General features: G+C 42.5%; 1 protein-coding gene across 5 annotated transcripts in view; it reads right to left on the bottom strand.

Annotated features, from left to right (window-relative positions):
- baz1a (bromodomain adjacent to zinc finger domain, 1A) overlaps positions 1-14,982 on the bottom strand; it is a 112,155-nt gene that overhangs the window by 46,203 nt on the left and 50,970 nt on the right. For 4 of the 5 annotated variants that reach the window (XR_015080275.1, XM_086003367.1, XM_086003365.1 and 1 more), the window contains 2 exons: positions 7,367-7,561; positions 5,872-6,019 (listed from right to left, as the gene is read on the bottom strand). Coding sequence is in view for 4 of the 5 variants with exons in the window: in XM_086003367.1 (XP_085859493.1) it covers positions 5,872-6,019; positions 7,367-7,561 (343 nt within the window). In the remaining variant the exon portion in view is untranslated. The remainder of the gene's footprint in view (positions 1-5,871; positions 6,020-7,366; positions 7,562-14,982) is intronic. The other variant, XM_086003366.1, reaches the window with a different exon arrangement.

The following is a 14,982-nucleotide window of genomic DNA, read 5'->3' as shown; positions in this document are numbered from 1 at the left end:
CTTGTCCTCCTTTGCTGAATCCTAAACTGCTCCCAATCCTCAGGTTTACTGCTTTTTCTGGCCAATTTGTATGTCCTCTCCTTGGATCTTATGCTATCCCTAATTTCCCTCGTTAGCCACGGTTGAATCACCTTTTTTGTTTTATTTTTATGCCAAACAGGGATGAACAAATTCTGTAGTTCATCCATGCGATCTTTAAATGTTTGCCATTGCCTATCCACCGTCAACCCTTTGAGTAACATTCCCCAACTACCCAACTCGCGCCTCATACCATCGTAGTTTCCTTTATTTAAATTCAAGACCCTAGTCTCTGAGTCAACTACTTCACTCTCCAACTTAATGAAGAATTCTATCATATTATGATCGCTCTGCCCCAAGGGACCTCGCACAAGATTGCTAATTATTCCTTTCTCATTACATAATACCCAGTCTAAGATGGCCTGATCTCTCGTTGGGTCCTCGACATATTGGTCCAGGAAACCATCCCGTATACACTCCAGGAATTCCTCCTCCACAGTATTGTTACTAATTTGGTTAGCCCAATCTATATGCAGATTAAAGTCACCCATGATAACTGCTGTGCCCTTATTGCACGCGTCTCTAATTTCCCGTTCAATGCCATCCCCAACCTCCGCATTACTGTTTGTGGGTCTGTATACAACTCCCACTATCGTTTTCTGCCCCTTGGTATTTCTCAGCTCTACCCATACAGATTCCACATCATCAGAGCTAATATCCTTCCTTACAATTGTGTTAATCTCCTCTTTAACCAGTAATGCTACCCCACCTCCTTTTACTTTTTGCCTGTCTTTCCTGAATATTGAGTTCCCAGCTTTGGTCACCCTGGAGCCATGTTTCCGTAATCCCAATCACATCATCTGTTTACATCTATTTGCGCAGCTAATTCATCCACCTTATTACAAATGCTCCTCTCATTAAGACAAAGCCTTCAGGCTTGTTTTTTTTTTTTTTTTTATATAAACACTTAGACCTTTTAGAATTATTTACTGTGGCCATGTTTGATTTAAACCCTTGATTTCCTGTCTTTTGCTTCTATCCTTGCTTCCCTTTCCTCTGTCTCCCTGCACAGGTTCCCAACCCCCTGCCATTTTAGTTTAAAAACTCCCCCACAGCACTAGCAAACACGCCCCCTAGGACATCGGTCCCGGCCCTGCCCTGCCCAAGTGCAAACCGTCCAGTTTGTACTGGTCCCACCTCCCCCAGAACTGGTTCCAATGTCCCAGGAATTTGAATCCCTCCCCCTTGCATCATTCCTCTAGGCACGTATTCATCTGAAATATCCTTCTATTTCTACTCTGACTAGCACGTGGCACTGGTAGCAATCCTGAGATTACTTCCTTTGAAGTCCTATTTTTTTTAATTTACCTCCTAACTCCCTATATTCAGCTTTTAGGACCTCATCCCGGTTTTTACCTATATCGTTGGTACCTATATGCACCACGACAACTGGCTGTTCACCCTCCCCTTCCAAAATGCTCTGCAGCCGCTCAGAGACAGCCTTGACCCTTGGATTCTAGTTTGTGGCTGCAGAAACGCCTATCTATTCCCCTTACAATAGCTCTCCCACTCTTTCCTCCCGTCCTGTGCAGCAGAACCACCCACGGTGCCAGGAAGTTGGCTGCTGCCGTCTGCCCCCGTCCCATTACCATCTCCTTTTGCCTTGCACCATCATCCCTTTTGTCTTTTAAGCTCTCCTGCTTTCCATCCTATCAGAGACCTTCCCTTTTGTTCTACCCTCCCCTCTTTCCCTGCCCCTGCACTTGCTTAAAATCTGTTACAGCCCTAACTTTTTCCAGTTCTGACGAATGGTCATCGGCCTGAAATGTCAACTCTTTCTCTCTCCACAGATGCTGCATGACCTGCTGAGTATTTCCAGCATTTTCTGTTTTTATCGCAGCAATAATAGAGCCTGATGATTGATTGCTTTGGTAAGCTTAACCAATTTGTGTAGATCTTAACTTCCCAAACTGGACATTTCGAACAAGATACACACCATTGTAAAATTGGAGGATTTGGCACATCTGAGGGGAGGTAGGAGAGGTGGTCAGTTTTAAATAATGGCCGCATGAAATTAAATAGTTTTGCATCTTAGTGGTTCCATGAAAAAAACTTTGCAGCTGTGTGTCAGGGCTGGGGAGAAGAGAAAGAGAAGGCTGAGGAAGGTGAAATATTAAGTGTAATTTCTGCTAACCAACAGAATTATTTGATTTTTTTTAAAAACTTGCATAATGCAACATGGCTCTGTTGAGCCCCCAATTTTCTGAAGGCACTGATGCTTGCTGGAATACAATCACACATGTGCTACCTTGCCCAATTGTTTATTATGCACATGAGCTTAGTGAGTAGGAAGGTTATTCAATCGTAGAAGCATCACAGCCAATTTTGATGCCATCTACATCTGGGCATTCTAGTGCATAAATCTCTGAAGGGTTATGAAGCGATATCTAGAACGAATAAGGCTTTGGTGCATTTAGAAGACAAATCATACTATTTTGTGGTTATACAAAACCTTGGACAGGCCTCAGTTGGAATATGGTGTCCAGATTTGGTCGTCTCACATGGCGAGTGATTGAGACTTTGGAAAGAATGCAGAGGAGGGCCACTAGATTAATTCCCAGTTTAAAGCATCTCAGTGATCAAGATGGGCTAAAAGAGCTGGGTCTCTACACTTTAGAGAAGCATAGACTTAGGGTGGTTTGATTGAAGTTTAGAAGATGATGAAGGGAATAGATTTCTGTCGAGTTGATAGTTTGTTCCAATTAAATAGGTTAGGGAGGACCAGGGAGTCACAATTTTAAGTTGTACAAGGCCAGATCTAGGTTAGACATCAGAAGGTGGTCCTTTTCCCCCAGAGAATAGTGGACCTCTGGAACAGGCTGCCGACTCTGATGTCCCCCTCTCCCTTCAATTGCAGGATAGCCAGTCAACACTCGAATGTTAAGAATGCCTATTCAAGCGAGTTCCTGATAGGACTGCAAATCATGAAACCATACACAAACAAGAACCACCATATTCCAGAGGAAAGGAAGGGGCAGAAAGCACATTCAAGTTTTAACGTTTAAAACGGAATAGGGATATCTGCACAACTAGCAGAAAAATTGTCTTTAGAAGTTGGGGAAGATTCCATAATCTCTTTGTACTTCCCAGTGACAACTAATGCTCTGAAATTAGTTCTATAGTTGTAGCACACAATTCCAACTACATGCTAGGTGGCACAGAAAAAAAAAATTCTACAGTTCTACATAGTACCATTAAGGCATTGTGAATTAAGCGTGCTTTATATCGTCACCCACAATTACAGCTGTGAGGAGGAATGATATCTTAGAAGGATCATCAAATTAGGCCATATGGGTTGAACTGAAACAAAAACAAAAATGGGGCAATCACACTGCTGGGAGTGTACTATAGACCCCCAGTCAGAGGGAGATAGAAGAGCAAATATGTAGGCAAATTTCTGAAAAGTGCAAAAATAGGACAGTAATAGTAGGGGATTTCAACTTCCCCAATATTAACTGGGATAAAATTAGTGTGAAAAGTATAGAGGGAGCAAAATTCTTAAAATGCATTCAGGAGAATTTTTTTAGCCAGTACGTAGCAAGCCCAACAATAGAGGGGGCGGTTCTGGACCTAGCTTTAGGGAATGAAGCTGGGCAGGTGAAATGGGAATCAGCAGGAGAGGTAGCAGAGGTTCTGACCATTTTCCAATCCTCTCTGGCTGCAGGTGTGGTGCCGGAGGACTGGAAGGCTGCTAACTTGGTACCGTTGTTTAAAAAAAGGGAGAAATAGATAGACCGAGTAATTACAGGCCAGTCAGCCTAACCTCAGTGGTAGGAAAAAATTCTGAGGGACAGGATAAATCTTCATTTAGAAAGACACGGATTAATCAGGGACAGTCAGCATGGATTTGTTACGGGATGGTCATGTCTGACTAACTTGATTGAATTTTTTTGAGGAGGTAACAAGGAGGGTCGATGAGTGTGGTGCATTTGATGTAGTAGATATAGATTTCAGCAAGGCTTTTGATAAGGTTCCACATAGCAGACTGGTCATGAAAGTAAAAACCCATGGGATCCAAGGCAAAGTGGCAAGTTGGATCCAAAATTGGCTCAGAGGCAGGAAACAAAGGGTAATAGTCGAAGGGTGTTTGTGTGACTGGAAGGCTGTTTCCAGTGGGGTTCCGCAGGGCTCAGTACTGGGTCCTTTGCTTTTTGTGGTATATATCAATCAATGATTTGGACTTGAATGTAAAAAGTATGATTAAGAAGTTTGAAGATGATACAAAACTTGGCCGTGTGGTTGATGATCAAGAAGAAAGCTGTAGACTGCAGGAAGATATCAATGGACTGGTCTGGTGGGCAGAACAGTGGCAAATGGAATTCAATCTGGAGAAGTGTGAGGTAATGCATTTGGGGAGGGCTAACAAGGCAAGGGAATACACAATAAATGGTAGGACACTGAAGAGCAGAGGATCAGAGGGACATGGGAGTGCATGTCCACAGATTCCTGAAAGTAGCAGCACAGGTAGATAAGGTGGTTAAGAAGGCATATGGGATACTTGCCTTTATTAGCCGAGGCACAGAATATAAGAACAGGGAGGTTATGCTTGAACTGTATAAAACACGGCTGCAGCTAGAATACTGCGTGCAGTTCTTGGTCACCACATTACAGGAAGGATGTGATTGCACTAGAGGGGGTGCAGAGGAGATTTACGAGGATGTTGCCCGAGTTGGGGAATTTTAGCTATGAAGAAAAATTGGATAGGCTGGGGTTTTCTTCTTTGGAACAGAGGAGGCTGAGGGGAGACCTAATTGAGGTGTATAAAATTATGAGGGGCCTAGATAGAGTGAACAGGAAAGACCTATTTCCCCTCAGCAGAAGGGTCAATAACCAGAAGGCATAGATTTAAAATAATTGGTAGGAGGTTTAGAGGAGATTTGAGGAGAAATATTTTCACCCAGAGGGTTGTGGGGGTCTGGAACTCACTGCCCTGAATGGGTGGTAGAGGCAGAAACCCCTCACCACATTTAAAAAGTACTTGGATATGCACTTCAAGTACCGTAACCTACAAGGCTATGGACCAAGTGCTGGAAAGTGCGATTAGGGTGGATAGCTCTTTGTCGGCCGGCACGGACAAGATGAGCCGAATGGCCTCCTTTTGTGCTGTAAATTTCTAGGATTCTATGAATCGATGACTGGTAAAAATCAGATACAACAGATACTGCCAAACAAAAGTAAAAGAATAAAAAAGACTAAGGTTTTAAAAGCCAGACAAGGAAAAAAAATAAAAATGTCTGAACTGGTAAATAGTGGTCCAATCAAAAATTCACCACTTTTCCAGTAATTATCTAAATTAATAGTGTTGAATATATGTGTAGTACCTGACTAGTTACCCACAGTAATAGTTTTATACCAAACTTGATTGTTTCCTTTGGAAGGGTCAGTTGAAACATTAATACACTAGTTTTATTCAGTAAATCTCTCATAGACTTAAGCCACTTGTTTCCAAACTTGAGAGAGTCCTTGCAAATATAAACTCTCCTGGTGACCTCTTGCAAATATTGACAAACTTTGGGGTCCCCAACGTAGCTTCCAAAAGATAGTATCTAAAGGAACACAGTGCTGACCCTTCAGAAAGTGTTTTATTAATATACAGCGATATAAATAACATCCTAAAAAGTACAAAAAAGTTCAGATGAGATGGACAGAAGTACAGTTACGTTGGGGGACCCCATGGAATTCCTCCATTAATCCCTTATAGTACGGATTCCGGTTTTAAAACCAGTGACTTAAGCAAACTGGAGATTTGAAATACAAACTTGCTCATTGAATTTTTGAAATAAAGATACCAACCCAAAGGGGGCTTCAGGAACTTGCGTTCAATTCCCTGTTCCAACTGAAGCAAAGCAACAGCCAGGTAACGCACCACAGAGTTTACATGTTGTGGAGTACTAGCACTGGTAGACACAGAACTTCTCGTTTCAGTCTTGGGTTCCAAAGGGCCTGAATCATAAACCAAAGACAACATTTGTCAGTGTTAAAAGGTCACTTGTGTGCAGTGCGAGTACCACAGCAGTTTGTCATCAATATATCTCGAACAGAATCCTATTAATTTACATTATTGCAGTAATGATCAAATCCTCTGTACACATTCACCTTTTACATAAATTTGACTGACTTATGTAGTTTATGAATAATTTCTTTGCAACATGTTTGGTCAGTTCAATACAAATACACTAGAAACTGAAACAAAACTAAAGATCCTCAGATAAGATAGTTTTCCCATATTCACTTCACAACAGAGCTCAATGTATGTAGGTCTGTTTTAAAAGAATATGAAGCAATAGATCAGTAGAAACCTAGTCTAATAATTGTATGATGATACATGTCTACTGAGGAAACATCTGGAGAGACAAAGAACATTTGTGAAAGTATTGTGAAATTCTTGGCTGAGAAGTCAATTAAGCTTGAACTGGAAATATTTAAGAATCCTGTAAATAATGATAGGACCAATAGGTGGATGCCAAATTTTAAAAAAGGCACTTTGGTGCTTCTGTTAATCTACACTTCTGAGTCTCAGGAAATCCAAGCAATATTTTAGACAATAGAATTTCCCCCCCCCCCCCCCCCAGACCCTTCAATGTAAATTTACTTTCGACAAGTTTATGTATTCTATGTTAACATTATGGCCCTCAAGATTTCATTAGTCTCCTGTAGTTATTATTGGGACAGCCAGGAAAGTTGGACAACCAGGTAAGTTTAAGTGCTGGCAAGTGCTCAAGGTCAACCAATAAAAGTTCAGCACAGACAAGCAATGGAATGATACCATATCCCTTTTCACTTCAATTTCTTTTAAATCAACTAGTTTATAACCTCACCACCTCATAAAACTAAACTAAAAGCTGTTGGACCTTTTGCTAGCCACTAAAGTATATCCTTGGGAATAAGAGGTCAGTGTAGGCACTACATTTTACTGTGAATGTTTTCTTAACCTAGACCATAAACCCCAGGTGCCTTCCAGGCAAGGATAAAGTGGCAAAGGTCTGAGCCAAGAGGGAGCAGGATAAGTTAAGATGCTAGCTGCAGATAACATTGGGCTGGTAATGTTGTGATTGCTATTGGCCATGTGATTTGCTTAGGCCAATAATACTGTTGATTTGCTAGTGCTGTGGTTTTCTGGAACCAATCCAATGTTTGAAAATAGGTCCACACACCCCCGCCAAAGAAAAACAAAACAATTCCCTAATTTTTGGCACCACCTAGTTATCAGAGCGCAAGTATTCAACCAGAATTTCTCTGGTCATATTTTTTAAATCTCAAAAAATAAACCACCAATTTATTAGTTATACCTGTCTTTAGAGTTATATCTATTGTTCATGCCATCAAGTTCCTTGGCCTCCTCCCCTTCAATTTTAACAGTTCCGTTTTCCTTCACATCATTTTCCAGTAATTGAATACCATTTTGTGTAGGACGTGCTTCACTCAATAATTCATACTGTCCAGTTTCCAGCGCTGTTCTCCACGCATACCGCTCCATCACCTGCTCATAGAAAGGTTTGTTAGGCATTCTATTTAAAATGGATGAACTAATTTGTTGCACTGCAAGGTCAGAACTTAGTCCTTTGACAGAAAATTCCATAATTGGAAATAAATGCACACACCAAGAATGAGATTGAACAAGCATGTATTGAACTGTAAAATTCGTGCAACTGTATATACTTCCTGTTGTCTCACTTCCTTGCTGTGCACAATTTTATCACACCTACTTTATGCCTAATAAAAGTAAGCTGAACTATCCATATTTACCCTGCCAATGAATGGGTGGCATTGCTATGTCTGCCAGTTGCCTTCACTACAAGCCCCAACCAGCTCCTTATGAAAAGTACAAAGGAAAACCAGTTTGCGCCATTTGTGGTAAAGATAATTTTTTTTATTTTAAAAAAAGCGCTTTTTGCTGGATTGAAAGCCCCACACAAGCTGTGTTGGCATTTATGGTAAAGGTTATTTTTTATTGAAAGCTCTTCACGCATTCCTGGCCCTGCTCTTCATTAAACCCCCAATATGTCTGCTTTCCCCACACCCATTACTGTTGTTGCCAATTTTGGAAAATTGGCAGCCACTTTTTTATTCTTGGACACACTCATTTTTAAACCCTATCTCCTCCTCTCCCCCCCCCACCAAAGTCTGTTTACTTTTGCTCTCTTTTCTCCAAAAGGCTGTTGGCCACAATTTTATTCAGACCTCTTCTCAGGCTCCTCCCACTAAAGCTCTTTTCACATGGACACCACGTTTCAGGAGGTGATCACCCCGCAGCTTGAGCGTCTGCAGGCAGAGGAAATGGGTGACCACCAGACAAGGAGGACCAGGCAAATAGTGCAAGAGTCCAGAGTGCATCTCACTCTCTAACTGGTATTCTGGTGAGGGCAATGGTTCGTCTGGGAAGTACAGCCAGAGCCAAGTCCACTGCACCATGGGTGGCTCAGCTGGTATTGGGGGGGGGGGGGGGGGGGAAGAGGAAAGAGAGAAGAGAAGGAGGAGGAGGCGGAGTGAGGTCAGAAAAGCAATAGTGATAGGGGATTCAATAGTTAGGGGAACAGACAGGCGTTCCTGCAACTGCAGATGTGGCTCCAGAATGGTATGTTGCCCCCCTGGCGCCAAGGTCAAGGATGTCACTGAGCAGCTGCAGTTCATTGAGGGGGATGGGTGAACAGCCGGAGATCATGGTGCAGGAAACTCTTTTTATCCGGCACCGACAGGACCAGCGTAGTGCCGGTTGATCAAAAAGTTCGGATTACAGAGAGGTACACTTACCAAGGTACGAGAGCCCCGTACACAGGTGCAGGAGTCCCAGTTACATGGCCACAGATCCAGGAGTCCCTGTTGCACGGCCACAGGTGCAGGAACCCCGGTTACACGGCCACTAATATATAGTAAAACTTACCTGAACCTACTCCTGAATTTTGCCAGTTGAGAGATTTCTGGATATTTAGGTGCTGGTTAGAAGAGAGTTTCCTGTACATATTGGTACCAATGACATAGGTAGAAAGAGGGAGGAGGTCCCTCAGGCAGATTTTAGGGAACTAGGAAAGAAATTAATGAACAGGACCTCAAAATGTAGTAATCTTCTGGATTACTCCTGGTGCCACATGCTATTGAGTACAGAAATATGAGGATAGAGCAGATGAATGCATGGTGGGCGAGATGATGCAAGAGGGAAGGCTTTAGATTCCTGAGGCATTGGGACTGGTTCTGGGGGAGGTGGGACCTGTACAAGCCAGATGGTTTGCACCTCAACAGGGCCGGGAAGAATAACCTCACAGGGAAGTTTGCTAGTGCTGTTGGGGAGGGTTTAAACTACCTTGACAGGGAGATGGGAAGCTGAGCGTAGATTTAGGAGATAGAAGCAAAGCTGGAAATGGAAAGCAGCAAATTAGTAAGCGAGTTTGGAAGGCAGAGGAAACAAAGGCTAGAAAATAGACAAGGGGTTTGGCAGTGCTTATAATAAATAAATGGTATATATTTCAATGCAATGAGTCTAGTAAATAAGGCAGATGCAGAGGGCACAGATAGAAATGTGGAAGTATGACATCATAGCTATTACTTAAACATGGCTGAAAGGGCGGCTCAACATTCCTGGTTACAGGGTTTTCAGACAAGGTAGAGGGGGGGAATAAAAAAGGAGGGGGGTTGCAATATTGGTTATAACGAAACCATTACAGCTGTGAGGATACGTTAGAAAAGGTAATCAAATGAGGCCATATGGGTTAAACTGAAGAACAAAAGTGTGACAATCACACACTGCTGGGAGTGTACTACAGACCCCCAAATAGTCAGAGGGAGATAGAAGAGCAAATATGTAGGCAAATTTCTGAAAAGTGCAAAAACAATAGGGCAGTAATAGTAGGGGAATGTCAACTACCCCAGTATTAACTGGGATAGAATCAGTGTAAAAGGTATAGAGGGCACAGAATTCTTAAAATGCATTCAGAACCTTTTTAGCCAGTACACAGCAAGTCTAACAAGAGAGGGGGCAGTTCTGGACTTGGTTTTAGGGAATGAAGCTGGGCAGGTGGAAGGGGCATCAGCAGGAGAGCATATTGGTGGTAGTGATCATAATTCAGTTAGATTTAGGGTGGTTATGGAAAAGGACAAGGATAGACCAGGAGTAAAATTTCTCAATTGGGGAAAAGCTAATTTTACTAAGCGGCGATGTGATTTAGCCAAAGTGGACTGGAGACAGAAACTTGAAGGTAAATCAGTGTCAGAGCAGTGGGAGGCATTCAAGGAAGAGATCGTGAGGGTTCAGAGCAAGTATGTTCCCTTAAAGAGAAAGGGTGGGACTAACAAATCTAGAGCTCCCTGGATGTCAAGGGGCATACAAGGTAGGATAAAGAAAAGGGAAGCTTATGACCGATACCGAGGGCTCAATACCACAGAAACCCTAGATTATAGAACTTGCAGGGGTGAAATTAAAAAGGAAATTAAGAAAGCAAAGAGAGAGCATGAAAATATATTGGCAAGTAAAATCAAGGAAAACCCAAAGATGTTTTATAAATACGTAAAGAGCAAGGATAACTAAGGAAAGAGTAGGGCCGATTCGAGACCAAAAAGGTAACCTGTGTGTGGAGGCGGAAGACATGGGCCTGGTTCTTAATGAATACTTTGCGTCCGTCTTCAAAAAGAGGGACGATGCAGACATTGTAGTTGAGGAGTGTGAATATTAGGAGATAAACATAGTGAGAGGGGAAATATTAAGGGGTTTAGCCTCTTTGAAAGTAGATAAATCGTCAGGCCTGGATGAAATGTATCCCAGGCTGTTGAGAAGCAAGGGAGGAAATAAAAAAGGTGGCTCTGACCATTTTCCAATCCTCTCTGGCTACAGGCGTGGTGCCGGAGGACTGCTAACATTGTTTAAAAAGGGATAGACAGACATAAGAAATAGGAGGAGTAGGCCAATCGGCCCCTCGAGCCTGCTCCGCCATTTAATAAGATCATGGCTGATCTGATCCTAACCGCCAATCTACTATCACAGAACCATCTCCTGAATCGAACAGAATTAGGCACATGAAATAGGAGCAGGATCAGGCTACACGGCCCCTGGGCCCGCTCCGCTACCCACAGGGCCATGTCCGATCGAAACCTAGACTCATGTCCAAATTCCTGCCCGCTCCCCGTAACCCTTAATTCCCTTTACTTCTAGGAAACTCTCTATTTCTCTTTTAAATTTATGTAATGATGTAGCTTCTACAGCTTTTTGGGGCAGCATATTCCATGGACCTACCACCCTCTGAGTGAAGTAGTTCCTCCTTATCTCAGTTTTGAAAGAGCAGCCCCTTATTCTAAGACTATGCCCCCTAGTTCTAGTTTCACCCATCATCGGGAACATCCTCCCCGCATCCACCCGATCCAACCCCTTCACAATCTTGTATGTTTCAATAAGATCGCCTCTCATTCTTCTGAACTCCAATGAGTAGAGTCCCAATCTACTCAACCTCTCCTCATATGTGCATCCCCTCATCCCTGGGATTACCAAGTGAACCTTCTTTGTACTGACTCGAGAGCAAGTATGTCTTTTCTTAAGTATGGACACCAAAACTGTATGCAGTATTCCAGGTGCGGTCTCACCAATACCTTGTACAACTGAAGCAATACCTCCCTATTTTTATATTCTATCCCCCTAGCAATGAAAGCCAACATTCCATTGGCCTTCTTAATCACTTGCTGCACCTGCATACTAACCTTTTGAGTTTCGTGCACCAGGACCCCCAGATCCCTTAGTACTTCAGTACTTTCCAGTTTCTTGCCATTAAGATAATAACTTGCTCTACGATTTTTCCTGCCAAAGTGCATAACCTCACACTTTCCAGTATTGTATTCCATCTGCCAAATCTCTGCCCACTTACTTAGCCTGTCTATGTCCCCTTGCAGGTTCTTTATGTCCTCCTCACTCACTACTTCCCCTCCCATCTTAGTATCATCTGCAAACTTTGATATGTTACACTCGGTCCCCTCCTCCAAATCGTTAATATAGATTGTAAAGAGTTGGGGACCCAGCACTGACCCCTGCGGAACAGCACTAGTTACTGATTGCCAGTCTGAGAATGAACCATTTATCCCAACTCTCTGCCTTCTGTTAGATAGCCAATCCTCTATCCATGCCAGAATATTACCCCCAATCCCGTGATTTTTTATCTTAAGCAATAATCTTGTGTGGCACCTTGTCAAATGCCTTTTGGAAGTCTAAATACACTACGTCCACCCTATATGTTACTTCCTCAAAGAACTCCAGCAAATTTGTCAAACATGACTGCCCCTTCATAAAACCATGCTGACTTTGTCCTATTAAATTATGATTATCCAAATGTCCTGTTACTGTCTCAATAATGGACTCCAAAATTTTACCTACCACAGATGTTAGGCTAACCGGTCTATAGTTTCCAGCCTTCTGTCTACTGCCCTTTTTAAATAAGGGTGTTACATTAGCAGTTTTCCAGTCTGCCGGGACCTTTGCCGAGTCCAGGGAGTTTTGGAAAATTACCAATGCATCCACAATCCCTACCGCCACTTCCCTCAAGACCCTAGGATGTAAGCCATCAGGTCCAGGTGATTTATCCGCCTTGAGTCCCATTATTTTACCGAGTACCACTTCCTTAGTGATTTTGATCGTGTTTAGCTCCTCCCCCCCCCCCCATAGCCCCCCATTTGTCCAGTGTTGGGATATTCTTAGTGTCTTCTACTGTAAAGACTGATACAAAATATTCAGTGTTTTTGCCATCTCCATATTTCCCACCATTAATTTCCCAGTCTCATCCTCTAAGGGACCAACATTTACTTTAGCCACCCTTTTTCTTTTTATATAACTATAAAAACTCTTACTATCGGTTTTTATATTTTTTGCTAATTTACTTTCATAATCTATCTTCCCTTTCTTAATCAATCTTTGTTATTTTTTGCTGTCTTTTAAAGTTTTCCCAATCCTCTATCCTCCCACTAGATTTGGCTACCTTATATGCCCTTGTTTTTAGTCGAATACTATCCTTAATTTCTTCACTTAGCCATGGATGGCTGACTTTTCTTTTACACCCTTTTTTTCCCCCCTCAGTGGAATATATATTTTTTGGAAGTTGTAAAATAACTCCTTAAATGTACACCACTGATCATGTATCGTCTTACCCTTTAATCTATTTTCCCAATCCACTCTACTCAATTCCGCTCTCATACCTTCATAGTCTCCTTTATTCAAGCTTAGCACGCTTGTTTGAGATCCAACCTTCTCACCCTCTAACTGAATATGGAATTCAACCATGTTATGGTCAATCATTCCAAGGGGATCCTTTACTAGGACATTTTTAATTAATCCTGTCTCGTTACACAGGACCAGATCCAAGGTTGCTTGCCCCCTGGTCGGTTCAGTTACATACTGCTCAAGAAACCCATCCCTAATACACTCAATGAACTCATCCTCAAGGCAGCCCTGCCCAATTTGATTTGTCCAATTAATATGATAGTTAAAATCCCCCATACTTATAGATGTTCCCTTATTACAAGCCTCAACTATTTCCTGATTGATACTCCGTCCAACAGAGTTGCCACTGTTCGGAGGCCTATAGACTATGCCCACTAGTGTTTTTTTCCCCTTATTATTCCTTACCTCCACCCAAACTGTTTCATTATCCTGATCTTTTGACCCAATATCATTTCTCTGTATTACAGTGATTCCTTCCTTTATTAACATAGCCACCCCACCTCCCCTTCCTTCCTGCCTGTCCTTCCTGATCGTTAAATAACCTGGTATGTTTAATTCCCAGGCAGTCACCCTGCAGCCATGTTTCTGTAATGGCCACAAGATCATACCCATATGTAGTTATTTGTGCCATTAACTTGTCTTATTTTGTTACGAATGCTACGTGCATTCAGAGAGAGAACTTTCAAAGATGTTTTGTGACACTTAGTTCCTGCTTTTGCCCTTTTTATTACTTTACCTTTTACTCCATACCTTCTGCCCCTTCCTGACACGCTCTGGTTTTCAATTTCCCCACTGCTACCTAAGTCTATGACCTTCTCTGTTGTCATTTTTATTATTTGCTCTCTAGGAACCTCCCCCCCCCACTAGTTAGTTTAAAGCCCTCTCTACAGCCCTAGTTATATGATCCGCCAGGACTCTAGTCCCAGCACTGGCCAAGTGAAGCCCGTCCCAGGCCAGTCAGCCTAACCTGGGTGGTGGGAAAATTGGGAAAAAATTGAGGGGCAGTATTAATCGTCATTTAGAAAGGCTTGGATTAATCAAGGACAGTCAGCATGGATTTGTTAAGGGAAGGTTAAGTCTGACTAACTTGGTTGAATTTCTTGGAGGTAACAAGGAGGGTCAATGAGGGTAGCATGTTTGATAGTCTACATGGATTTTAGCAAGGCTTTTGACAAGGTCCTACATGGTAGACTGGTCAGAAAAGTAAAAGCTCATGGGATCGAAGAGAAAGTGATGAGTTGGACCCAAAATTGGTTTCGTGGCAGGAAGCAAAGGGTAATGGTCGTGGGTGTTTGTGTGACTGGAAGGCTGTTTCCAGTGGGATTCTGCAGGGCTCAGTACTGGGTCCTTTGCTTTTTGTGGTATATATCAATGAGTTAAGACTTCAAGTAGGGGGCATGAATAGGAAGTTTGCAGATGATGCAAAAATTGGCTGTGTGGTTGATGGTGAGGAAGAAAGCTGTAGACTGCGGGAAGATATCAATGGACTGGTCAGATGGGCAGGAAAGTGGCAAATGGAATTCAATCTGGAGAATTGAGAGGTAATGCATTTGGGAAGGGCTAACAAGACAAGTGAATAGGCAATAAATGGTAGGATAGTGAGACGTGTAGAGGATCAGAGGGACCTTGGAGTGCATGTCCACAGATCCCTGAAGGTAGCAGGACCGGTAGATAAGGTGTTTAAGCAGGCATACGGGATACTTTCCTTTATTAGTCGA

The sequence above is a fragment of the Somniosus microcephalus genome, chromosome 12 (genome assembly GCF_052327205.1).
Source record: "Somniosus microcephalus isolate GS21.2 chromosome 12, FLI_Smic_1.0, whole genome shotgun sequence".
Lineage (NCBI taxonomy): Eukaryota > Metazoa > Chordata > Chondrichthyes > Squaliformes > Somniosidae > Somniosus > Somniosus microcephalus.
The sequence above is the reverse complement of the archived record's forward strand: the minus strand, read 5'-3'. Positions and strand labels throughout refer to the sequence as shown.